Below are 26,836 nucleotides of genomic sequence, written 5' to 3'. Positions count from 1 at the left end.
GCCCTATTAATCTCAGTTGCTAAACCCAGAGCCCAACATGGGCAGGCGGGTTGATCAGATATTTTGAGAGAGCGCAAGGTCGTGCTCATCTGTGTTGGCCTCTGCTCCGTAAGCCACTAAAAACCTCCAGCGCTTCAACAAACCGGCGATACTTTTGGGTAAAAACACATCCATGATCAGAAATCCAGATTTGAAAATAAAATGAGGTGTGGAGTACGCTCCACAACAAAAGTAATCCATGATGCTGCTTTAATCTGAGGTCGCAAGATTCCACTGATATTATCTGGCGGCCTCTGAAACGTGCAGCTAAACGGGATGCTGCATCATTCTGCAATGCATGTCTCAAATGGCCTTTGGCTGCCTTGACTTTGTGCTTTGTGAGCGAGCGATGCGGCCAACGGCTGACATACCTCAGAGGTGACAGGTTTGCAGTAGCCCGCCCCGAACACGAGGTTCTCCACAGTCATGGCAGACGGGTCGCTGGCGCTCTCCGGCGAGCCTTTTCCCAGCCAGGAGCCCTTCCCTGTGCGTGCAAAGCTGCAGAGGGGACACACGGGGACAACGCGCCGGTGTCAGACACTGCAGTAATCTGCGTAATGCACTTGTGAATTCAGAATATATGATACCGGCAGCCGAAATTTGTAGGGGTGAGTGGAAAAATCATTCATTCAGGCAGCGATTGGACGCCTATTTATTGTGACAGCCAAAACAGAGAGGACAAGAATGAGCATCAGTGCCAGCTTGTCCTTTTCATCCAGAGAGACTGTGGTTAAAACTGTAGCTGCACAATGCATTTCAATTAAATTCAATGCACTCTGACATTTTTGCTATAGTAATACCTAAATTGCGACTTAATTCATTTAAGTTATTTTTAGATTTATTATTGTGGGACCCGTTCCAGGGGCTGTTCCGTCCAAGGTGACCACATGATGCTCTCAGACTTTAACGGTCTAGTGGGGGTGTTACCACTAACGTTGAGGAGAGGAAGCGAAAGAAGGCCGGTGCTGACTATATTTCTTTGGAACATTTCGAACTTCAGAAATTATTCATTTTATAATTAGATGTGGTTACATTAGTTCACTTTAAACATTTATGTAAATAAGAGCAAAAGAAGATAATAAGAGCAATAAGGCCACATTAGAGGTTTCCTGCAGTGACTTATGGAGCCTAATTATGATAAAAAGGTTCGTGTCAGATATGGAAAAACATCGGTCAAAGCTCAATTTTTAAATGTGTTTAAATTACTGAAGCCAGAACCTGTACCAGTACCTAGGATAAGTTATTCTTATTGTACAAAAACTAGCTTTTAACTTACAATAAATTATTTGTTGGATCTTTAAAATCCAGATGAGATATTAAGGTCATAATGAGAACATTTTATAATCGTTCTCATTTTTAAATTTTTTTTTTTAATGTGGAAGATTTATGCACTCCAACGACGCGCGTGTGGAATAAAAAATGTGGATTTGTTTAATAGACGGTCAGTATTCATGACCGTCAAAATGCTAATGACTGCTGGGCGCCCCTCCTCCCCGGGTTACCTGATCAGCGGCTGATGTAAGGCAACCAGCGAGGCGTGTATGGAGACGGAGATGACGGACAGGTGGAAGTAGTCGAACATGACGGGGACGTGGTGGTGGAGGCCCCGCCGCGGGTGGAAGTGCAGGCTGAGCGTTCGGCTGCTGATCAGCGGGACGGTGGCGATCTCCGACAGCCTGAGGAGAGGAAGCTCAGCTGTTACCTGAGAACACAGGGCTAATGGAAGCAAAACAGGCATTTAACAGGTTTAGCTCCTTTTTGGTCCCTTCCTATGTGCAAATGAGATGCAGCGTTGATGCGTGCAGACAGAACTGCCTCGGCACGTGATTGGATAGCTTTGCATCCAATCAGGAATGAGCGCGGTTCGATTGGTTTGTGGGCTTCCCAATACATCTCAGAAATAAATAAGTACAAGTAAGTCCGGCCCTCCTCATCAAGTCACTGTCCGAAATCCATCCCACATCAAGTACAACAGGCAGAATCAGAATCAGGTTTATTATCGCCAAGTTTTCACAGATTAAAAACAAGGAATTTCACTTGGTGGCTAGTCTTGTCTTGTCAGGAACTAATAGTAAGTCAATAAATAGTTAAGAATGTCCTGCAAGCTCCACTCTGGTTGGGTTCATTCCCAAGCCTGATAGTTGAAGTGACTTTATTCACAAACAAATGACGTTCAGTTTATAGCTAAAGTCATAATAACATAGTTGAAATAAGAAATTGTACTTAACTGTGACAAGTAACCGTGTCAGACAAAATAGATGCATGCTCCTAGCAGCATAAACACATTGGTACATGTTGTCCCTCAGGCTCATGGCCCATTAACTTTTGCAAGAACAAAACAAACACCGACAGCAGTTGATTCAGGAGTGAGGGACGTCAGAGGACAGGTCCCAGTTGTGTTTTAACCAAATGAAAAAGTTAGTAGTCGCAGAGAAAAAACAAAACCTTATTGCTTTGGCCTCACGCCATCTGTGTGTCTCAGACCTACTGACCCTTCAGGCGAAGTGACGCAGTGATTGCACTAGGATACACAATTCAAGAGTTTTTTTCAATGCTCAAACGTATTTATTTTGAAATAGCCCAGCACTGCTCCTGCACGTTACAGAACTGGCTGTTTCTGCAAGTGCAGCCTGCCAGGGGGAGCTCTGTGTCCCCGAGAGGGCAGTGTGACCCCTGAAAGCATCTGATTATTATTTTGCACGTGTGAACGGTCATTTTCAATGAGCGATAAAAAAACAAAAAAAACAGGGCAAGTTGTGTGACGCACAGGAGTTCCATAATTCACCCCCGTGTACCACTGCTGAAAACTGTAATCACACAGGTATGACAAAAACAGTGAAACACAAGCACCCTGGGCCAAAAGCGGGAGGAACGCCCGGAGGAGAAATTGCACCTTTAGCCGCATTCGCCCTGGAGCATCGCTTTCCTCCCCTCCTTCATTTTCTCCTCGTCCCGCGTAAACAAGCAAATCACAGCGCTTGTGATCGGGCTAGTGGCGGCGGGCCAGAGGATATAATACCCTGTGTTCACGTCCGCTTTGCATTTTCACTCTTGTGGTGGCAGCGAGAAAAAAAAGAAAGAAAGAAAGAAAGAAAGAAAGAAAAGACAGCGTGAGGGACAGAAACCTACTGCTGCTCATTGTCGGTGAAATGCAGATCCAGCTTCAGCTGAAAGTCCACCTCGCTCAACGCCTCCTCCACCTGAAAAGAAAAGTAAAAGAGTTAATGACTGTGTTTATATATATATATATATATATATATGTATATATATATATATATATATATACATATATATATATATATATATGTATATATATATATATATATATATGTATATATATATATATATATATATATATATATATATATATATATATATATATATATACATATATATATATATATATATATACATATATATATATATATATATATATTTTTTTTTTTTTTTTTTTTTTTTTTTTTGACACAAGGATACACAATATTTGCTTATTCACATGGTTTATGAGAATAAGGGGGTTATTTGCTGATATTCTAGTCTGAGGTCTTGCAGATATGAACCATTTTTCAGGCGATTGTAATCTGATTGGACCATTCAGTGTTTGCCACACGCCTGTAGCAACAGGCTATGATTGCCCTGATCATATCCCCCAGACTCCAGTGGGGTAACATGGGTCCAGTAATCTTCCCCAGAAACTCTATAGATCATCTGAAAACGGCATACTTAACCCCCTGTTTAACCTTGTTTGTGCCTTTTAGAAACGCACATAAAGCAAAGTGGTCTCGAGAAGAGGTACTGTGCCCTTTGTGAAATCAGAGATATTTTTCTTTTTTTTGTAGAACAGTTTGTGCTCGCTCACCGTTTCCTGATACGAAAAGGTGTAAATCCCGAGCTTCTCTCACCCCTGAGGAGTTTGTAGTGTAGAGCGAGATGCACATATTATTGCCAGAAAACAGCGGTAGATTGAAGTTTGAGTAAAGCGCTGCCTTTTATCTCATCCCTCGTCCTTTGTTTTTCCCGCATATGAAAGATTTTTTTGAATTTGAATGAAAAGAAGTCTTTCATCTATGCTAGCTGTGAAGGACCATATGGTAAAAAAAATTACATTGAATGAATGATGAGTACGGCACTTTACCTTAGATCTAAGCCCTGTTTTTTTTTTGGTTTTTTTTGGTTTGGGTTTTTTTGCAATGCTGATTCATTGATGCGTTAGTGTTTCTCGCTGCGTGCTCCAAAGAAATCCCCCACCCGCATCCCATACTTGTATTTCTTTTAATGTGATCCGTGCAGAAGCGCACTGATTAACGCTTGTGTTCAAAGTGCCTCCGAGTGTCGTGGTGGGGTGGAGGAAATGCTATTTCAATATGAAAGGTGCCAAAGGTAGGAGGGACGAGTTAAATCTTTTGAAGGGTGAGGTGCAGCCTTTTCAATTACGCCGAAGGTCGTTGTGCAACCGTTCCTCTCTTTGTCTCGCATTTGTCTGAGCGTCGGAGAAAAAAAAAAGAGCAAACAAAGGAATATGTGCAGCGCTGCCTCATGTTTACGCTCAAAATTAATTAGGACCATGCAAGGGAACAAACAGAGCAGGTGACCTCAGGTAGCTTAATGAGTCGGGAGCCTGCAAGTGTTTGTATTCCAGTCAAATCCTCCTGTTTGCAGACGCTTGAGGACCTTCGCCTCCCGACGAGAAAACGCAAAGACCCAGACGGCGAGTCGCGGCTATCATCACACGGGTGGTTGGCCGTCAGATCTCCCCCAGCCCTGTCAAAACCATCTCGTCGCTGTCGCTTTGTCAATTTGACCTCCGATAGCTCCTGACAAAAAAAAAATCGAGAAAAAAAAACGGGCCAGAGTGGATTTTCAGGGTCGCGCCCGCGCCTCAATACGTGAAGGACAGCGCATCAATAACTGTCCAGCAGGTTTACGCGCCTGGTCATTTGAGCCGAGCGCCGGCTGATTCCAGGGGGCAAGTTTAGGAATTCTAACAATCCTCGCGCTAATTCTGGTCCTCTCGCGGCCGTGGCGGCCTTCTTCGGAAAAAAGAGGGTGGGAGGAGGGTGAATTAACTTTGTCATGTTTCTAAAAAATGAGCTGAGGGATCAGGGCCCAGAGCAATTGCTTTTGTTTTGGGCGTCTGCAGGCAATCGTTTCAACGCCTCCGCTATTATTGGGATTGTAGTTCTGCTTGCAACCTGAAGGAATGGATTTTCTTTTTTTTTTCTTTTGTAAAAAGCGTGGTTGAAGTGCTAATGCCTTGCAAGCAGCCATAGATACTGGTTAACTCTCGTAGTTTGTGGCACAAACAAGAGACACAAACTGGCAGAAAGATCATTGTTTTTTGGACTGTATTTTTTTGATCTAGTTTCATTATGTATTTTATTTTTAATACAGGATTGTCACCTGAAGCACAGGGATGGTTGTACACCCATTCATTTAGCTAGGACTGTCCATAAACATAGCAGAAAAAGTGAGGGCATTTCTGTTTGGGATACTTTTATTTTTCCCCTTTGTAATAATGCTTCCTGACAATGACTCATATAACACTTAAAAGTCTGTTTTCCTTCCCCTTGTAAATGGTGCCACTATTATAAGAAACATCCGTTTGTGGGATGAGCGGAACAGTTGAGTCAAATTTGCCAAATTTGATAATTCTGTCATTGACCTTTGGTCAGTGTTGTTTGGTGCATTTGAGGATGGAAGTCTGGGGGAAAAAAAAGACATCTTGACAATCAAACCACTTATTTATCTAGCACAGAGGGGGCTCAGCAGCACGTGGAGGAACCATTGATGGCCACGACGGTCGTGGCACCGCTTCCTCCTGCCGGTTGCCAGCCTGGTTGCAGCCTGCCACTGGGTAACGTCCTGGTCCTCGAGCAGCACCAGTCAGCCAACCAGGTTTCGCTGGATTCGGCACTGGTTGCACGATCTTATTTCAACATCTCTCTACATTGAGATTGCCTCCAATCAAGACAAGTGTTGTTTCTCCACTGCCTCCCAGTGCCGCCATCAAAAGATGCTCCCTCCACTCTGCTCCACCCATTCCACTCTATTGATGTGGCAATCAGCCGAGCGCCCTCTGCTTTTTCTGCACACTTTGATCCTACGATCCAACCGCCGCGAGGAGAATCCGGACTCACAGCTGAACACAGCATTCCTCCACCTTTCATACGCTACTAGTTAACTTGTGTGACCTCTCAGTGGTCATCGGCGTTCTTCATAGACGAAGATGGTATCAGCAGCAACCGATACCTGTTTGTTTTATCAACACTACCTGAGTTGTAAAAAAAAACAAACCACGGAAAAAACCCCACACGTGAAGTACCGTGAATTTGCATAACAAAGCAGACGGCCGCACAAATTCAGTTGTTGTGAAGTGGGACTGGTTTCGGGAGGCGTAGAATCATTTTGCTTTTATTTCTCATGCTTAGTCACGATGCTGACTCCACAGCAGTCATTAGGCATAAGGACTCTCATGCAAGCCCCATTCTGAAAAACACAACATTAAATTAAATAATAAAAAAAAAAAAAAGGCACTTAAAAAAAGTTCCTAATAGTTATTCTGACAATGCAACAAATTATCTGAACGTGACCATCCACGTCACAGCCAATCTCCATGCCAGAAGGGATTTGACTCTCCGCCTTCCTCAACATTGTCTTAGTGGTCGCCTGATGATTAGTTGGCGTCACTGGAAGTCCATTCAACAAAACTGCCCAGTAATTGCAATTGTGGGACACTTGCTGCTAATGGCTGAGTGCTATCGCAGCTCTCCCCTGCCCCCGCCCCCCCCACCCCCCAGGAAAACGAAATCACTTCTTTACGACACACTAACGGCAGGCTTTTTGCTTTAATTAGCGAGCGTGTCTGTTGGTGAGAGTAGGCAGCCAAAACCTGTGCAGTCAGGATCATAATCCTCGTGGGACACGTCATGCATTTGCAGCTGAGCTGCGAATAAAATGCCGGCTTTTTAATCGCCTGCCATTTATTTATCGCCGTTATTTGCGGAAGGCGTGAGCGCGAAATGTCAGTGACTCACCCTTTCCCCGTCCAGAAGCAGGTGGACTTTGAAGACCATGCAGTCGTTGACCGTGATCTCCTCGTTTCGGTACAGGATCTGAAGTATCCGGCTGAACACAGCACCGTCGTAGACCCCCGCAGAGCTGAAGCTGCATTCGTCTGATGTGGGAGACACAACAACAGCCGCGATGAGTGATCAGTTCCGCGCCTTTGACTCATAGGGCTGCAGCAGTGAGATTCATCACAATGTACTACATGGAGAAAATACTACAAAAAACCCTTCTGGGTACTCTTCAATGTGGACGAGATTAAAACAACCACTGTTTAAAGCTATCCATTCATTTTTTTTTCTTTTTCATTTAGCACATGCACTTGATATTTGCACTACAAGGCCACATGGGTTTGAATGAGCGCATACATTTGTGTGAGCGTAATTATTCTTGCGAGAGCTTGACCTGACATTTTGAAATGCTAGCCGTACCATTGAGGGATCTGAAAACGTGCTGTCGTTCAGGAAGGGCGCCTCCATGTGTAAATATGTGTCGAGATCTCAGAAAGAGATTACATTCTCGGTGTTCACCCCTGTTCCTTCAGCGCTGGCCCGGATCAGGGAGTCTCTGATCGGAACCGGTTATGAATCGCTAGTGGTGTGCGATACGGATCGATATTGTGTCGGCGCGAAACCTTTGGAATTTAAAGAGGAGGGGAGATAAGTAATGAATCAAATGTCGAGCTTTCCAGCGTCTTCTCTGATCAGCGGCTCATAAAATCGAAGAGCTCACAGCCAAACTACCAACATTACTGGGGCGACATCACAATCAAGGCTGCCTTTGGTTAGTGTTTGTTTGTTTGTTTGTTTGTTTGTTTATTGCCTTTGCTATTGCCAAATAATTGCTTTCGCAAAAAACGCACCATTCTCTTTTGAAGAGACCACCTGCGGTGCGGACTTCTCGACTGCTTTGATTGTTTTTGAACTCCACATTTGAGATTTGAGTCTGGAAGCTGGGACCGGTTCCATTTGGCCGCGGTCCTCTTGACGTCGCGGCTGCCGATCATATCTCCCTGCGACTGGGCACCAATCGAACCAAAGCAAACATCACAGCTCAGCGTCGCCCCCCCCCCGGTCTCTGTTATGCTAATTAAAATTTTCTCAGTTTGATTCCATTGCGGCACTGCTGGGATTTGAAATGTATACTCTTTGTACCCAGGCCGGACTAACTGGTGCACAGTAGTTCTTATACTATCTGCAATCTGCCTTTCCAAACAAAACACTTGGGACAACTTCTGACATTGTTCTGATGAAAATACCGCTTGGTGTACCAGAACTCCAAGACCAATCCCGCTCTAGCACGATACAGGGGCCTCGAAATCTGTGTTTTGGATGCAGTCAATTGAATGTTCAAATTTAAATCTTACATTTACAGCCTTGGGAAAAACCACACGATGCCGATGATTGCATGTTCTGTATACGCCGACGCGGTCAACAGATGGCAGACTTAGAGAGGGATCTCTTGGATAGAAGCATTTCAATCAGTTCAACATACGCACCCGTCCAGATGCTGGCGCATATATTCATGCATTAAACTGCCGCGCCCCTGGAGCTGTGTAATCTCGCCACTTCTGTGTACGACATGCCATGCTGTTGACTCCGGGCTGTCTGGCACGCTGCCGCCGTCCAGCAGCGAGACGGGAGAGGTCTTTGAAACACCCCGCTGAGCCCGCGCTCTCCTCCGCCTCATCCTCGCGCCGCCTCGCTCTGTGGGCCGCCCCTTCGATAACACTCTCACCGCTTTGCAGCGCTGAGAGGCCCCCGGCTGGCGTGACTTGTTGTGCAGGGAGCGCGACTACTGTCAATAAGACGCGATGGACGTGCAACAGAGACGCCGCAATCCCTCAGGGCATGCCGCCATGTTCAGAAGGGAGTTCCATCTCTGTGTTTTTGGAGTTTCCAGAAAAAAAGTGTTCTTTTTCAAAACGCCTGGTTGCCATCCTGAGAGTTTCAGAAATTAGCATAAATGATCGTCTATTCGTTTTTGACCCATGATAGACTTGTGATTTCCCTGAGGTGCTTGCGCTCCCTACCTCGGGTGCCACTGCGGCGTGACCGCAGTCACCTAATCGATGAAGAGCGGCCGCTACAGTTTCCCCACGCTCAGACCCTGATGTACTCCTATTAAATGTAGTCGTTTTTTTTTTAATGATAAAGCACTGGAGCGGTGATAGTGGAGTGGGGCATCTTCTAAGTGATCTTGGCAAGAAAAAACAAACGAGCAAGAAACGCCTTCCATTATCACCTATGGTGAGATAGGCGCAATGGACAAGACGGGCTGACAGCCTGTCGCTGAGATGAACTGCGGTTAACACACTTGTGGGAAATTTAAAGTTTCCAAACTAGCAAACTTGCACGTCTTCGGGGCTGCATGAAGAAGCTTCAGCACCCAAAGGAAACAAGTGTAAACGCTGATACAATTTTTGTAATCTTGTCCAAAAAAAAAAAAGGACCCTGCCAGGTTGAAAGTGGAACCCAGGGCCCTTTTGGAGTGACGCACCACTGCTTATTGCTCTGCCAGTGGGTCACCTCAGGGAGATAACCGCACGGCGTTCGCCTTTGCAGGTTTTCTGGTTGTGTAAAGTTTGTCGTAGCAGCTAAAATGTGTTCACCCTCCGTGTCCGTGCCACAGCGGAACACATTTTGTTGTTGCCTTCCATCACTTCCCTGTGTCTTTTCTCGTTACGCCAAGCCATCCAGCAAATGAGGAGGTTTTGGTTTGGCTTTTTTGGGACGGTAACGTGAGAACAATTTCTGTGCTTTCCATGTTGGCAAAGAGGTGGAGTAAGACACTTTTGGCGGTCATTACCGGTCGGTCAGTCTGGCAGGTTAGTAACCACGTCTCAAGCATTTCTGTTACCATGACTGCAGTTAATCTCATCATAATCTCATTGGCACTGCCACGACTACTCTGACTTTCCACTCAGGTCCAGGAAAATTCTAGTTACCCAGTGAAACACAACATCCTGCACACCGCAAGTACAGTTTGCTGCCAGTTTTCGAACCCTACTATATATGAAACTTCACCCACATAACTCTTGGCTTCAATTCAAGACTTTTGGCTAAAAAAAAACAAAAAAAAAAACAGTAAATGTGACTTTACAGTTTACTTGCATCCTGTTCTTCTCACAGCAGTAAGTAGTCTTGAATGAAAGGAAGACTACCTACTAATGGCTGCTGATTTCTCCTTGTTCTTGTTGGTCATTGTTGGATATATTCAAAGGTCCAACGTTGTCCCTATTATTTGATCTTTTTTTATAATCCCAGACTCTGGCAGCTGCCCTTGGTGACATCAGTAGGGGCTGATTTAACGAACGGTGCGTTTCTAAAATGTGGTGCAGGGAGTCAAGGGTGGACTTTTCCCCATTTGTGGGGAGTGAATTTCGAGGACACGCATATAATCGCTAATGTATCAAAGTGAATTTTACATCGCGCCTTCTGTCTCGTGTTTCTATTGAGTCGGCCTGCACGCGCCTCATGCACATCACGCCTACGTGGAGCACTAAATGTCCGTGCAGGTGTTGGGAGAGTTATCACATCCGCCACATTAAAACCCAGTGAAATGCCCTTAAGCTTTAGCCACACTGAGTCTGTGCTGCACGTAATCTGCTTACAGCCAGCGCTCTACATCTGCTCCCTGTGAGAGAGAAATTGCGCGTGTGCATGTGCGCGCTTGAGCGTGCACGTGCATGTGTGTCTGCCAGTGACTCCCAATCGGTAAAACGCCCATCGCATCACCACCCTCTTATGAAACTAATACAAGAGGATGTGTCGCACCTCAAACGGCGATTCAGTCCTCGCCCGCTACATTCTGATTACCGCGTTGCCCCGCATGAATCACGGCCATTAGACACTCCGGCTGAGTGTGCGATGCGGCCCCTCGCATATGATTCATTTCTGCTGAAGGACGTCGGACAATTGCAATGTCAAGCGTTACTCCCTCGCAGAGGACGCGGTGAGGGGGATTGTTGCACGCGTCTTTGTACTTTGGGCGCCTTTCCTCTCGCAGCGGGCTGCTGCTCAGGATTCAGCCGGTGAGGTGTACACGGAGTAATACATGACCTTGTGGAGAGCACTGCAAAGAGGGAAGAGGAGGGCTGCCGCCTTCCAATTACAATATGGATATGATCCGAATTCCAAAGGGCTCCACTGCAGTGATCCTTATTTGCCAACTATGCAATCAGCTAAAAATAGCATCGCAGTCGGCGGGTTTGATCAGGGCTGAGTTTAAATTGGCACTATGCTGGGGTTTTTTTTTTCTTTTTTTTCTTTTTTTTTGGGGGGGGTTCAGCGCTTAGAGGGCGCCGCTGAGCGAGGGGTGTGAACCAAAACGATGTGGCTTTGCGCTCCTCTTTGTCTTGTATGCGAAGCAACGAACACCCACTGCGCCAGCAAGGAAAACGTTGAGTGATGGTTCAAATATATCATTCTGTGAGTGTTTATAATGTCGAGTGAAAGAGCTGCAGACATGCTGATGTTAAAAAAAAAATGATGCTGCATATTACCCGAAATCCGGAGGGTCGCCTTCTGTTTTTGTTCAATTTTAATCATCCAAAGTCACTTGAAATAAAACTGAACAACGTGCATATTTTAGCAGAGTTTTGTGTCAGACGCAGGTCCGCCGCTGAGCTTCACATACCGATTTTTTAAATTATTTTATTATAGGCAATCTTTTTAAAAATGGATTCTATGCATCTGTGAACTGTGATGATGATGATGATGATGACGAGGATGATCAAAGGCGCTTACATGCAAAGTCACGTCAATGCGAAGCTGCATGCACTCCAAAACAAACCGGCCACCCGCATGTCCTCAGCAGCCTCTGCTGCAGCTAGCAGCTTTTTGCCTTCCAAAGCTAACAACAAAGGATGAGTTCTCAATTTCCCTACTATGACGGATCTTCCCAACAACTTGCCCACAGTACGAAGTGCAGGGCAGACTTGGTGCTGCGTAGACCGTGGCTCTTGTTCTCGTACAGCCCAACGAAAATGCAATATTTACCTCCCTCCCTGCTCAGTGTCAGTCTCCACAAAGTTGTGAAGGAGGAAGTATCTCTTTGTATCGTACAATATTAAAAATTCAAACAAACACCCCTGCATTGAGTCATCTTGCATTCAGACGTTGCGCTGCCACAAAGCCCCTGCATTATGCTGAAGCCTCCTCCAGCTGGACCACGCTCTATCTTCTTTCCCCTCATCTGACATCATGCGAAATTGCACCTCCAGGATTTAGTGACCTAAAAATAGACGCCTGAGAGCCGAACTGGAGGGACACTATTTTTATCATTTTCATTGCAATCTATTCTACTTTTGCCATCCAGGGTTTCTCTCCTCCACTAATGAGCCGTGAGAAAAATACTCCATCGATTCCGGTTGATGTACGTCTGGAGAGAACTCTCACAACCCACATGAATCACCTTCCCCCTCTTTTAACTTCAACACATCGACTTAACCCCCGTTTCTCTCTTTTTCTTTGGAAAAACACACACGTTGCTGCTTCCGCTCCAAGAATAAATTTGGTTGGAAAGCGTCATATTCCCTCTCTGTGACCTTTGTCAGAGCCGGATGGCATATTCCGTGACTAAATGTCAATGCAATTACAAATGTCCCCATAACAACAATTTGGTGTGTTGTCATGCATTGGTCCTGACGAGTGCCACGAGATAAGACTGGCGGACACACACACACACGCACACACACACACACACACACGCACACACACACACACACACACACACACACACACACACACACACACACACAGCGCTCAGGTCATGACAGGCTAAAAATAGACACGATTGCCGTGAATCACTGTCCCCGGTGAAGGAAACAATGTCTTGGGGTGCCAGATATTTAGACTTTCACGCTTGCGTTCATTCGGAAACGCTGCGTCAATACCGAGAGGAATACAAAAGAGGACAAGGCACAGGGGATCCTATTTTCTTCTGTCATTTGACAGGGATTCTACGCACATAGGATGAAGTTAAAGGGGCTACATGCAACATCACTGAGCTGCATTTACGTGCAGCCTCGGTGATCTCCTGTGTAGCAGGCACTGACTTTTTCAGATAAAAGCGATATGGTGTCGCAGCGTTTGGTCAGGTCTCACTTGTAAAAGAGGTTTTATATCTCACTCTGTTTTAGTAATGCTTGCAAACAACCTCAAGTTGTTTGCAATGCTGCAACCTCTCAGTCCACCCTCATGTCACTCACAGTTTCCCCAACTTCTGTTGTGTTGTTTTACTGTGGTGTGCTCGGGTCGGTGATGGTTCTGTTTGTTTATCTGTTTGTCTTTTCTCTCTCTCTTTATTCCCCCTTTTTAAATGTATTTTCTTAATTATCGAGGGACAACGGATGGAAACGAGCCTTTGGCTACATTCTGGCATGTTTACATTATATTCTAAATGAAGAAATGTTCATTAACGTGCGCTGTCCCTCCCAAATGAGTACTTAGCGATGTCTTGTCTCGGGCTGAGGCTTCAGTTTGGACGTGGCCCTTCCTGGTGCTTGCATGTTGTCTCTGTGCCCCTGCGTGGGTGGGTTCTCTCCTGTAATTCCAGCTTCCTCCGGCAGTCCGGAGACTTGCGCATCGGGCTAATTGGCAACTCTAAACTGTCTGTAACTGTGAGTGTAAGTGTGGATGGTTGTCTGTCACTATGCGTTAGCTCTGTGATGAAAACTGGAAACTTGTCCAGACTGTAACCTTTGATCCTGAGGGCGGAGTCAGTAGCGGTAGTGGGAGGAGTTGTGGTAGCGAATGGATGCATTGAAAATGGGATGACGGTGCAGCCAGTCATCGAGGTGCAACCTGACTATCTACTGCCGTTTGTTCCGTACATGACGACACGCGTTCTGAAGTGGAACAAGTTCAGCGTCGCATCCTTTAAGTTACACAAATGGAAGACATGAAATAAGTAAATTGTTGCCTCTTTGTCTGTTGCCTCTTTGTTGTGACCTTTTTAAAGATTTCACAATTAAGTAGGAAGGAAAACCTTTTATGAGAATTTGCGCTGCATGAATGTTACGGTCACAAATGAATGAATCAATTGTCTTTGAAGTACAGAGCACGAGATAAGCCGTTCTTTGACGCGTTTTTTTTTCTTTTATTTTTTTTTTTACACTGCGTTAAGCCTGCCTTGTCAGTTTTGTTCCAATCCCCAATTAAAAGACAGGAAAAATGCATTTCCTTTAAACAAGGCAAAAGAAGCTCGGTTTATCTTCAGGGAAATATGGAAAAAAAAAAAAGTATACGGACGACACATTATTCAGATTAAAAGGTGTGATACGTGTCAGCAAGCTTTTATGGGAGTTGCATTATACATTTTCCTTCCTGACTCACATGAAGAAAATGTCATTTAATCTAAGACGGTAATGGAGAGTGCACTTTTTTTTTTTTTTACCCACAGAATGAGTCAGGCAGATTTTTTTTTAGCAAAGACAAATGTCCTAGATTGCTGAAATGAGGTAGAGCTCCAATATTTCCAGTCACCGTTCTTCTCTCTGCAGGGGGAGACAATCTAGGACGACAGTCAGAACCAAACAAAATACAAGAGCACCTTTTTATAAAAAAAAATAAAATAAAAATAAACCTTAACCTCAAACAACTTTTGAGAAATGTTTGTGGAACCTGCTGCTTAATTCCCACAAAACCCTTTTTTTTTTGGTTTGCTGCTGAAATTCTTGTAAGTCAGAAGGAGGTCCAAAGCCACTGTGTGTCTGCTGCGAGAGACAAAACCGGCGAGCCAAATATTTCGCATCCACGTGATACTGGAAGACTGCGCCCACTAGTTCCTGGAAATAACAGCAATCGTGGCCCGAGCGTGTACTTTAACCGGAGCGCTGGCAGAAGAAAAAAAAAAAATTACAGTTTTCGCAGAGACTTTAAAGACAAGCGCGGACGGTGCCGTGCCTGTAATTCAATTCCCTGCGTGAATATTTTCTCACACTCTCCCAGACCTCAGGCGTCCATGATGCTGCAGGATCGAACTGACATCTTAATCTGGGTTTTCAAGACATTACGAGGCTGTTGAATAACAGGACTCACTTCTTTTTGACTTTGGGATTGAGGTTTCGGAACAGGCACGCGGAGGCGGTTTGTCAGGAACCTGTGTTTAACGTGTTGTGGTTTGTGTTGTGTCGGCGCTGAGTGTCTGAGTGTGCATGTGCTCACCTGCATTGTCTTGAGTTGTCACGATCAACCTGTGGGGAACTCGAGGCGACACTTTCAACCCTGCTCGTATCTGGTAGAACCTGAGGGAAGAACACAGAAATGCACTCAACACTCAAAGCCTGCACATCTTTGCGTCACAATGGCCTGACCTTGTACCTTGTTGAAAATTCTAGAAATCTCGCTTTTATTTTGGAAACGCGGCGAATAACAGCGGCGCTCATCATTCACGTTGAGACCGACGGGTATAACAGCTTCAATGCTAACTGGCTAATTTAGAGACATAAAGGAAGAGATGAGTGCCCACTGATCAGAGGCAGGATGGATGGGAGCGGTGGGCACAGGATCCCAGACTTTTGGCAAGCCGAGAGAGAAAACACGGCTGTGAGAAGGTCACTTTGACAGCCCGAGTCGGCGCAGCATTGTGTAAAAGCGCATCTCAGCTCTCCGGGGACACGCGCCGGCAATCCGGGAGAGCAGAGCGTGGCCACGAACGCTGTCATCTCATCAGCGTGTTTGGCGGCAGCGCTCCCGAAGACGGAGGCCTGACACGGCTGGCGAGAAAAAGGCTTTGGGAAAGGGCCATTAATAAATAAACAAGGGGGCGCGGCCGGGACATGTCGGATTGATTGGCCGTGGAAGCTGCGAAGACTTCTACTTCCGAGGTGAGATATCTGGTGAGAGTTCACCTCCCAGAGGGTCTCAAAAAAAGAGTGTGTTTCCTTTAAGACTCTTGATGAGGCTTTATTTAAAAAAAAAAAAAAAATGAAGAGCTGCAGCATATTCAAAACAACTTCCTCTTATTTGCATTGAAGTTTGTATGCTTTTTTTTTTCATTTTCACTCTTCTTATTCTTTTTGTTATTGGAGATAAAGCTCTTTTATGAAAACAGAGTTACTGAATTAACTGTGAGGTAACACAGTACTTTATGGAAATGCACGGAGTGATACGTATGTCCCTCCTGCCCGTCCAGAAAGTCCAGAAATGAGGAAAATCAACATTTTTACTTATGTTGCTTGCTCACTTATGGAGCCACCCTGCCGCTAATCCACATGTAGAAAATAGAGGAGAAAAAAACTGATAGCGCTAATATTTGAACTTTAAGTTTAGAATATTCGATAACGTTCGATGTGGCTGAGATTACGCTTTCTCTTTCTGCATTGTCATAAACAACATTAGATTACAGTAAAATGCCTTCGCTCCTTAGATTTAGCAACGGGCGCAACTAGCATCTGTTTAGCAGTTTCTCCGTTTGTGAAGGCTGACAAAATGGATTTCTTACAGGTGAAATGCAGATTTAATCAAGATTTTAATGGAATGAGGGAACAAATGGGTGCTTCAAAATATGCAATATAAATACATTTCCAAATATGCAAATATATGCAGCCACCCAAAGTGTGGCACAGATGTCTGATTTTTCCTGATTTGCTTTGTGGTGACTCGAACGTAGGTTCATCCGACCATTTCTCTTCAGTTTTAACATCAGACCTGCTCTGCCTTGCGAAGCAACCTGGCAACCAGTGGAAACAAACATATTATGGCTCTCTGCAGCAGGGATTACCGTGATAAATCTTTAGCCGTTCCCATTTAGAGAGGGAAAGTCATTTTGATAAAGCTGAGGTTTCAGCGAGCAGAGGCAGACCCGATGAGAGGTTTTAATCTCCCTGCATCACCGGCCAGACACGGCTGTTTATTTTTATGAAACACTGTAAAAAGACCACAACCACAACAGCACATTAATGCTGTTATTATACGCTCACACTACAGCAGTAGATGATTCTCCACATGAGCTGTCTCCGCTGAATGGTGGGTAAAATGTTGATGCATGGCCTATAAATGGAAATAAAAACATCGAGGAATTATTTCCCTCAAATTATTTTCCACTTTAAGGAGGCTTACACCTGTTACATTACTTTTCCCCTACGTATCATGTTTATGTCTTGTAATCTACAACCATGCAAATACAGTTCTGTCGTTTCCTTTAATTAGCAATTTAGCGCAAACTGTCGCTTGGCAATGTGGTAAATAAAGTGCAAACGAAGGCTCCATGCTAGCTGCAGCCTGCTACTGCCCCCCTGCTAGCGGTGTTCTGTTTCAGTGACTGTCTCCGGAACTGATCGGGTCTTAACCCAGTTTTGACTGAAGACGGTGGCCAAGTTACCTTCTTATTTCTAGCCCAGGGAAATGTGTTGATCTGAATGTTCATGACAGCTACATTCACCCCGTGCTGAATAACAAGCCGCAATGTCACTGGACCACATGAGGTCCTGACACATATTCAAGGAATGGTGGACACCAGTTTCTGACACCCTCGTCAGATTAAATGCATTCAGCGTCACATGAGCACAGATGGCGCGAGTCGAGGCAGCCTGGTTTGATTGTGTTTTCTGCCCTTATGACATAAAAACAATATAAGTGTTCAGACCACTGAAATGATGTGCATGTTAGCAGCAAGTTCCGTCTGTCGATGTAAACATAAGGAAAGTTGTGCAGATTAAACAATCCAACCCCATGATAACTAAAGCAGAAGGTGTTTATTTTTTTTTTATTTAAGATGTCCATTATACACCAATTAAACGGACTGCTGAATTTACCAGTTGTAAAGTGTCAATTTTTTTTTTTTTTGATAAAAATGTAAATTGTAATGTAAATAACCCCTAAACCCATTGAGTAGCAAGAATAGGTAAGCTGGCATGCTCCATAAAACCACTGCTACTGTTCATCCACAGGGGGGTTGTACAGATGACATACAGTATGTGTGCAGTTATGTAAATGCACAATGACAAGATTTCAAATTCCCGAAATGCAAATCTTTTGCTGATAGCTACAACTTTGCAATTCTACGAACTGACGCCTCGTGCCAGAGGTTGTCACAGAAAGTGAATCACGACTTCCTTATCATTGTACATGCACCAAACGCCAAACTGCAGTCATTAACTGTGGATCAAACACTGAGGTAAAAAAGAAGCTAGTTTTAAGTTATTAATGCTCTCTGAAAAATTAGAAACGTCTCCCCAGGGGAAGTACCGCTACTCCTGCACTTCGTCCTCTCTGTCCTCCTTGATCTCTGTTCTCTGCCTGTGATTGGCTACATGGCACCTCTCAAATGTCCGCCGATTAAGATGATTTGCGGCGGACTCCAGAGAAATTGGCTAGAGCAAGGGTCAAGGAAAGAGCTGCAGAGGCCGAGAACAGCGACAAAGCCCAGAGACGGAGCAGAGAGTGAAAGACGCAGCGCTGCCTTGCGCTTGTTGGAGGGCTCCAAGCTCCAGTGCCCCCCCCCTCCAGACCCACCCGTAATAAATATTAAATATATATATATATTTAGGTCCTTTACTTTTATGTCTAATTACTTTTTTGATTTGAATGACTGTGAAATATGTTATTTTAAACTCTGAACTCCTGACACACCTTGGATTCATTGTTTCATTGACTACACTTTGCTTCATGTTGACCTTGACTTTTTTTTTCTCTGATAGTAACTTTTGTGTGGAGGCTGCCACACTCGTCAGACAGTAAATGCCTATTGAGGGAAATGAGAAAAACCTATGACTGTAGGAATGATGTGGTATTAATCCCCAATCTTGCCACTGGAGTTGGTATGAGATGTCGAAAAATATATGTTTAATTTACTCGGCTGAAATGCTGTGATGTCATTCATGTACTGTAATTTATGCCTGATAACGTGATCAAACTGACCGAAAACCTGCAATCTATCGTTTATAGAAAGAAAACCTTAAATTCGTACCCTTAGAAACTGGTTGAAACATGTTGGTTCGTCTCAGCCGCTAGTAAAAGGAATTAAGCAAATAGGCTCTCATGTCCATATTTGGTCGACTTTAAAAAAAATTTTGTAGCCACCTGTAGTCGGCATACCAGGCGGGTGGACGAGTTTTACACTCACGGTCCAATCGTTTCTCACCTCCGGCACCGCCCACACATCCAAATATGGAATCCTCTGGGTTCAAAACAGAGCTGAAGCTCAAGATGCCGCTGACTGTGGCACCAATCTCTAGGCTTCAGAACGGCCAATAGGTGACGTCAAGACAATTCCGTCCGTCTTTGTATACGGCCAATGTAGTGAACACACAACAACAACAACAACAAAAAAAAAATCAAACTGGAACATCCCAAAAGCCAAAGCCCACTGTGTGTGATCCAGCGGTGCAAAGAGTGAGGTGGACGTGCTTTTGCAAGCCTGCTGAGATGCCGGCGGCGTGATTCTGCAAAGAAATGTGCCTCTCCGGTGACTTACCCCCTTTGGAAGAGATCCACATTGTGAAACTTGTGCAGCTCTACGGAAAACTCAAGTGTCCCCTGTACTTCAGACATGATATAATCCCACTCATCACCTGTCAAAGAGAGAGAGAGAGACAGAGAGACAGAAGCTGTAAGTGTGACAGAAGGAGCAAAATCATAATGGACGTGTTTTGAGTTCGGCTCGTCGTGAGCTGCTGGTGTCTCCGTTATGCCTTAGCGAGCAACGCAAACAGCCGCGTCGCGTCGCCGCTCCCCGCAAATGTCGCCTCATTAATGCATTATTGTAAACCTGAACATTAACGAGATTGAATCCATGCGCTGCAGAGTTTGAATACGTTGCTCTTTAAATATAACGTACAAATCGCTAATTCCTCTCGTACATTTTTTACATTTCCATAATTTCTGGGGTTTTTTTTTTCTCTCCTCCTCTCCCGTGGCCGCTGCGCCTACTGTTGGATCTGTGTCATGCTATTATTTGTACAGCGCACTTCGCCCTTTGGGAAATTAGCATTTTGCAAATCTCTTAAAAATGCTGAATGTATGCCCCGGGGGGACTTTGTTCTTTCTTTTTTTTTTTTGACTCAGGTTTGCCTCTGTTGTTCTGTGATTGGGTGAGCTCTGATTGTGCAATCCTTTCAACTTTCGCTAACTTGAAACGATCCCATCTCCGTCCTCGCCCGGCATGAAAGTCACAATTATCCGTCCTCGCCGTGTATCAATAATGCCTGAGACCATTAGGGCCAAACTCATGGGACTCTTCGGCAATCAGCGAAAGTGCTTTGGAAAGGCGGCGCGCCCGTCAGAAAATTGAGCCGTCATACGAGCGCTGTGTTTATGCTCGCAAATCTAATAACCTTTTCAGCGGATCCTTTGAAATACCATCCTTGTATTGCCAGAGGTATTTTCCGAGGCATTGGGGGGGGGAGTGGGGGGCTCCTGTCTGGTGTCCTGACAGGAGCGTTTGCTTGCCGTGAAAACCTGTCGAAGGAGCAGCGTGGCCTCCGCCACCACGGCTCCCACCGCGCTTGGCGGGCTTAAAAGCATAATACTGTTTCGGTCGACTCTCGTTAAGCTGCACGGATTTATCAAGAGGGGTGGTTTTATTAGAGCGGAGCTTAGACACTCTGGGACCATGAGCATTAAATGTGGAAGCATTAAGTGCAAGTTTCTGGAGATTACGGTCCACTCTTGCTTACCAACAGCCTCCCACCCCATTGAAACCTTACGTTTCTGTTTAAATGGGTTTTGATCTTAAACTTAACCCAGTTTGTTCATTGCAGTTGTTAATATGTCACAAGGTTAAACAGTCCCTGTCCACTTAAATGGGTACGCCAAGCAAGCACATACACACACACACACACAGGAAAACTGGACATGTTATGCATTGAGAGATACTATTCTGCAGAGAATGACCATAACTGGGGCCTTATTTTACTTATTTTTCCTTCCTATAGTCTCAAACCACATCTCTCCATCCTGACCTCTGACCCCTTATATCCTCCACACACCTCCCGCTCACTGGCTCACTATATGGGATCATTCTCTGAAAACCACAGAGATGTTTGTGATGTGCTGAAAATCCCAGTAGATCAACAGCAGTTTGTGAAACACTCCGATTTGCAGCCCGCCTGTCCCCAGTGGACACTGTACCCAATTGGTAAGTCTACGCTTTAGGGTACATTCTTTAGATTAACAGAAACAATAAATGACTTTCAGATAGACTGTGGTATAATTGAATGAAGCTCGAATAAAGTCTCTAAGCTGCAACAAACAGGAGACTTGTCCTGTGTGTAACTCCGCCTTCGCTCCAAGACAGCTGGGATAGGCTCTAGAAGCCCTATGAGCCATGAGTGCAGGATAAACAGTGGTAAAATGCTTCCTAGCAACAATTTCAATTTATGCCAAAGCAAACAGTGGGTTTGTATAAGTGGTCGCCAACCATTCAAATAAAAGCTTATTTTTGGATTTTTATCTGATGCTGCCTTCCTGTGAGTAGTTTACGATTTGAGTAGAGTGACAATCATTCATATTTCAAATCAAACATCTGGTCTGATCATGTTTACTGCTGTGATGGATTCACTGAATTTGGATCAGCGTGTAGCGTGTTGGATCCTGGAGTTTAATGTTATCAATAATAATAATAATGATAAGAAGAAGAAGAAGAAGAAGAAGAAGAAGAAGAAGAAGAAGAAGAAGAAAGCTTTACATAGAATGGATTTGGTTTATAACTGAGCAAAGGTCACCAGTGTTTCAAAAGGAGGAAGACTGGGACTGTGGTGCACAGCGAGGGGACAAGCAGACGACGTGCAGCACAGCCATGTTTGTGTGCTAAAAGCTGAAAGGGACGTTTGTTCTGTTATTTCTAGAAAGGCAGAAAACTATTCTTACCAGAATGGTTGACAGTGATTTTTCTTTTCTTTCACAAAATTATCAGAGTTTTTTATTGGGGAACGCCGCTGTCTGAACATTTATTGATGTCAATTCTACATTTACAGATTGAATGAGAGAATCAATTTTGGACAGACTCTTAATGAAACCTCATCCCTTGACCTCGTGAACCTCGAACCCTCTGTGGAATTAATTTAAAGATGACAAATTCTAATGCTGTTCTATCTTCTTTGCTTGAGACATTGTCAGGAAATACTTGAACAATTAAAAATTTTACCCTGACACTGACAAACGCCTATACTGTCTGCTGTGCTTGTGTCTGGTGCGTCTGACGTGGGGGAAAAAAAAAGTGAAACATCTCTAGCCATCATTTATATTGGTCTCGTAAAAATGGGTTGTAACATTTGAGATGCGTCCAAGCTAGAAAATATGGCTGCAAAAATCAACAGACAAGCCGGAGGACAAGCAACTTGGTCGAATATATGAAATGAAAGTCAGACAGAAACCCAAGGGTAGACCCTCCTCAGAAAGAATCTATCTATCTATCTATCACAGGAAAGACTCCCAGGAGGACATTCAACAGCAACCTCCTCTGGCGCATTAGCCACTGCTGCGAACGTACCGAAGAGACGAGCTGCGACAGAGTTTTTTCCTCTTCCTTTTCTTGCTGACTGAGTGCAGTGTCCAGGCTGCTGCACAGGAGCGCAAGTTGGTTTCTATTGGTTTTGCGTGACTCTGATTTAACTAGCGAAAACCTTCCGATTGCTTCAAGCTAACATTCTCTCAATGAGAGCTGCTCACTTGAGTGTGTTGCAAAAGAGGCGGGGGGTTGATGGCGGCAGATGCCGTGTTGTGATTGAACGTAGGCCGTTACAGCCGTAAGACTCATTCGCTCTGTTTCCCATTAAAACAGTAATTGTGTGGTGGGAACCCGTGCACGCAAACACATGCACACTATGCACACTGTGTCCAACCTTGTCTAAAAGTTAATCAATAAGCTAATCAGATCTGCGAGGCACAGACTATCACACCCACACCTTCCGAGCTGTGCAGCTGTCATTTATCTAAGTGGAACCATGCATTTTTCATCTTTGACAATGACGACAAGAGGCTACAGTGCTGTAACGGCTCATTGGATGTGGCACGAAAGACTGATGTGAGATTATTTTCATTTTATGAGTGGATCCCTAAGAAAACTGATGAAACGACTGATAACCGTGATGTTTTGGTGTGTTTCAGCAGCTTCTAAGGCCGAGCAGCGGGCAGGAGAGGTTTTTGATTGTTTTATTTAATGATTCCCAAATGCAGACAGTCGTTTCAGCCAAGGTCTGCCTTGTTATTGCCATCTTTTTCTTGAAAAACCTGATTACAAAACGGCTACTGGCATTCCACCAGGCCTGTTCTGAACTGTCTTCTTTGGTAGGTTAGCGTGGAAGAGCGGGCGCGATACCGCTGCGGCAGGTTTAAACTGTGGTGGCCGATGATGATGGGAAACCCTGCAAGCACAGAAATGACGCAGGTCCAATACAACACACAAACACGAAACTAGAAATGCAACAGAAAAACGGTGCAGTCACCAAAAACACACAACCCAAAAACAGCTGCAGGAGAAAAATGCCGCGTAGTCACTAAACAAATCGGAAGTGCGCCAGGCCACTAGGGGGCCTGGACCTGAGACATCGGTCCTGCGGGGCCAGTCTGTCTTTGAAGACACAAGTTGCTTCGAAGAACGTTTGGCGAACTTTTAGGGAGGTGGAATGAAAACGTACATTTTCCTTTTGTGTCTTATTTTAAGCAATATTACAATATTATATTATAAAATCAGAACAGATTTGCGTAACTAATGTCACCACGCTAGAGACTTCTCAGGTCGTGTCCCCGTAGTCACCTGGCATACTTTCCATTTGTGTAATGAATTTGCAGAGTTTCTCTCTTGCGGCCGTTTTTTAGGGGTTTGTGTGTTTCTGGCATCACAGCTGTCTTTTTTTTTTTTTTTTGCATCTGTCTCGTGGATTTGTATGTTGTTGTTTTTTTTCGCTTCTGCATCATGTCTGCGATTGCAACATTTTCTCTGTTGTGGCGTTTTTCCAAAGCATTTGTTTTGTGCGCTTTCGTGCTTTGTATAATTATTGTGCCAACAGCTTTCAGCGCATTGGCCCGTGTTGTGCATGCACCGTAACTAAACTACTGGACCTTGGTCTGATTGATAAGGAGCGGCGTTGGGCCGGTTGCAATTGAACACTGAAGAGGTTCATCGCTGGTGTGAACACTATCTGCGCCAGTCACAGGAAGGTTACTTTTAATGAGATGAGATAAATGTTATTAATGGCTTTGGGTTCCCTCCGGGATGTCATTTCCTGCGTTGGTGACGGGACGGAAAGTAAAAAAAAAACTTCCTAAAATCAGCGGCAGACGACAAAACATGGAGCCATCGGTTGGCCTCCGGTCTCCTTTTGGTAATCCGTCTCCTGTAGTACCTTCTTTTTGCAGCAGGTGGCCTTTTAAGAGATGCACATATAATTGAATGATTTAGCGGCCTTGATTTGATCATGGGCGACACGGTGGCGCAGTGGTTAAGCGCTACCGCCTCACAGCAAGAAGGTCGCGGGTTCGATTCTGGGGCCCGGGCCTGGGACCTTTCTGTGTGGGGTTTGCATGTTCTCCCTGTGTCTGCGTGGGTTCTCTCCGGGTTCTCCGGCTTCCTCCCACACTCCAAAAACATGCATGTGAGGTCAACTGAACGCTCTAAATTGTCCGTAGGTGTGCATGTGAGTGTGAATGGTTGTTTGTCTCTATGTGGCCCTGCGATGAACTGGCGACTCGTCCAGGGTGTCCCCCTGCCTTTGCCCTAAGACAGCTGGGAGAGGCTCCAGCAGACCCCCGTGACCCTGAATAGGGATAAGCGGGTATAGAAGATGAATGAATGAATGAATGATTTGATCATGCAGTCGTTTGGGTTGTCCGCTGATGCGCCGCTTGTGAGGCGCTTGACTTTCTCCTGTGTCCAACACTGGTGTACTCCAAGTAAGTGGACTCTTAGTTATTTGCTAGTTGTATTCATTCATTATATATCTCTTAGTCTGTTTAGAAAAGTGGTCATCTGAAAAGAAAAGTTTCTTCTTGAAATAAAATTCTGGTCGACAGCCAAGAGTTACAGCTCAGCCCTCGTCTAGCTTTGCCAAGTTGGAAAAAATCTCAAGTATCAATTCAGGCTGCCTATTAACAGGCACCTCCGAGACACCAGTCGCCGGGGCTTCTCTTCACCACCTGGACGTGCCGCAAAAGCCTCTGCTTGCCTTCGGCTGGAACCGTCATTAAGGGCCTCGTGTCCTCGCGTTTCGCATTCAGCCAGTGCGATTGTTGGGAAATCAAGTTGCTCTCCGTGCCTCGGCGTGCTTATCGACGAGTGAATCCGCGTTTAGAAACACTCGGCCACAACGCCGCCGCTGTCTCCCACATCCACAGCAACCTGTGGAGCGGCACGTGGCTCGCCGCGCGTGCACTTTTCGATAAATTCCTCTTCCCCTCAGTGCAAATTGTTAAAAAAGCTCATCATGGCTAAACACCCGTCTGCTCTCTTATTGGTTGTTCAATCCACAGCAGCACTCAAGGGCCAGACTTGGAGTCCTGGATTGTGCAGCTTTGTTATGTCCTGAGACTTCCCTCTACCCTGCTCGTATTGTCCGCTGGCACTTTTGCTGATTTGATTTTTTTTTTTTTTTTTTTTTTTTAGCGGGAGGATGACGGCTAACCTGTTCATGGCCGCTGACTGTGAAATGGGGAAATTTGTCAGGCCGTGCAGGGAAACAGGGAGTACCGACTCCCTGTTTCCCATTTGAAAGAGCTGGAAATAAAAGTCCGGGCTCCTCCCGTCCTCTCGTTTGTGTCCACCGTTCCGCTGGCGAAGGTGAAGGAGATCCCTCACCGTATCTCGTCATGACAGAACGCCGGGATTGCTGAGCGTTCACAGGGTGACATGTCAAATTGGGAATTTGAAAAAAAAACAAACAAACGTGTGAGCATCCTTCGTGGCGGAAGGACCCAGTGATCATGCGATTGCGTAATCTCCCTTTTCGCTCAAACCCTGCCTGATGCTGCTGTCCAGATAACCACACTCAAATCCCAGCAGAAGGGATCCGGGACAGAGGCCCAGGCAGCCTGGGAATCTCAAAGTCACAGTGTGTCCACTCTTCTGGAGGAGCGAAACGTCCCTGCTACCAACCAAACCCCACAATCAGGCTTGCCGGTGTTTGGTGGCGTTTCAAGAGCCACCGAATGCGCACGAGCTCAGAACTCTGTATCCCAAATCTACGGTTCAGACAACAAGTTCGTCCGGAACTGACGAGCATGCGGCCCAAAAAAGTGCGGAAAGCTCAACGCGAGAGCCAGATTCTACTTGAGGCGCCCGCCGACCCCTCTGGAACGACGGCGGTGTGCGCTTAGCGTGGTGCTTGTGGTTCTCCGGCTTGAAGTCACACGGCCGCCTGAACTCGTGCTGCATTGCCGCATGAGCAGCCCTCATCGACTGTAATCTGTTTAACCTTGAATCACTGTTTTTGATTCCCGGGGCCTCGTGGTTTGATTGTTGTTGCTGCAGCTGCAGCTGCAGCTGCTGTTGTTGTTATTGTTGGTTTCAAGGCAGCGCTGTGGGTTTTCCGAGGAGGGATTGAAAAACATTATTAAAAAAAAAAAAAAAGTGCCAGCATGATGGCACACGCTGTCCCCGATCACATTTACTGCCATTGCCTTATGAGCTTTATCGGCTCCTTCATTTTTGAGAGGTCGATGCGACTGAAGTGCCTGTTTTTAATTGCTTTATTAACTTTTTCTACTGCGGATTCTCCCCCGAAGCGCACGCGTCGATCGGCCACTCGGCCCAACCATGTGCTGCCACTGGCGGGGCGAAGGAGGCAAAGAAG

At 45.3% G+C, this 26,836-nt stretch overlaps 1 protein-coding gene across 1 annotated transcript in view; it reads right to left on the bottom strand.

The window, feature by feature from the left end:
• The window catches only part of fam135b (family with sequence similarity 135 member B), a 44,915-nt gene that overhangs the window by 17,572 nt on the left and 507 nt on the right, over nucleotides 1–26,836 (bottom strand). Inside the window, exons 2-7 of the mRNA XM_076011587.1 lie at nucleotides 19,525–19,621; nucleotides 15,273–15,352; nucleotides 7,074–7,213; nucleotides 3,169–3,239; nucleotides 1,542–1,715; nucleotides 411–537 (exon numbers count right to left, since the gene is read on the bottom strand). Of these exons, the coding sequence (XP_075867702.1) occupies nucleotides 411–537; nucleotides 1,542–1,715; nucleotides 3,169–3,239; nucleotides 7,074–7,213; nucleotides 15,273–15,352; nucleotides 19,525–19,601 (669 nt within the window). The 5' untranslated portion in view covers nucleotides 19,602–19,621. The remainder of the gene's footprint in view (nucleotides 1–410; nucleotides 538–1,541; nucleotides 1,716–3,168; nucleotides 3,240–7,073; nucleotides 7,214–15,272; nucleotides 15,353–19,524; nucleotides 19,622–26,836) is intronic.

The sequence above is a fragment of the Nelusetta ayraudi genome, unplaced genomic scaffold, assembly GCF_046127955.1.
Source record: "Nelusetta ayraudi isolate G7.1 ecotype Tasmania unplaced genomic scaffold, CSIRO-AGI_Nayr_v1 ptg000135l, whole genome shotgun sequence".
NCBI classification, from domain to species: Eukaryota; Metazoa; Chordata; class Actinopteri; order Tetraodontiformes; family Monacanthidae; genus Nelusetta; species Nelusetta ayraudi.
This window is presented reverse-complemented; position numbering and strand designations above follow the sequence as displayed.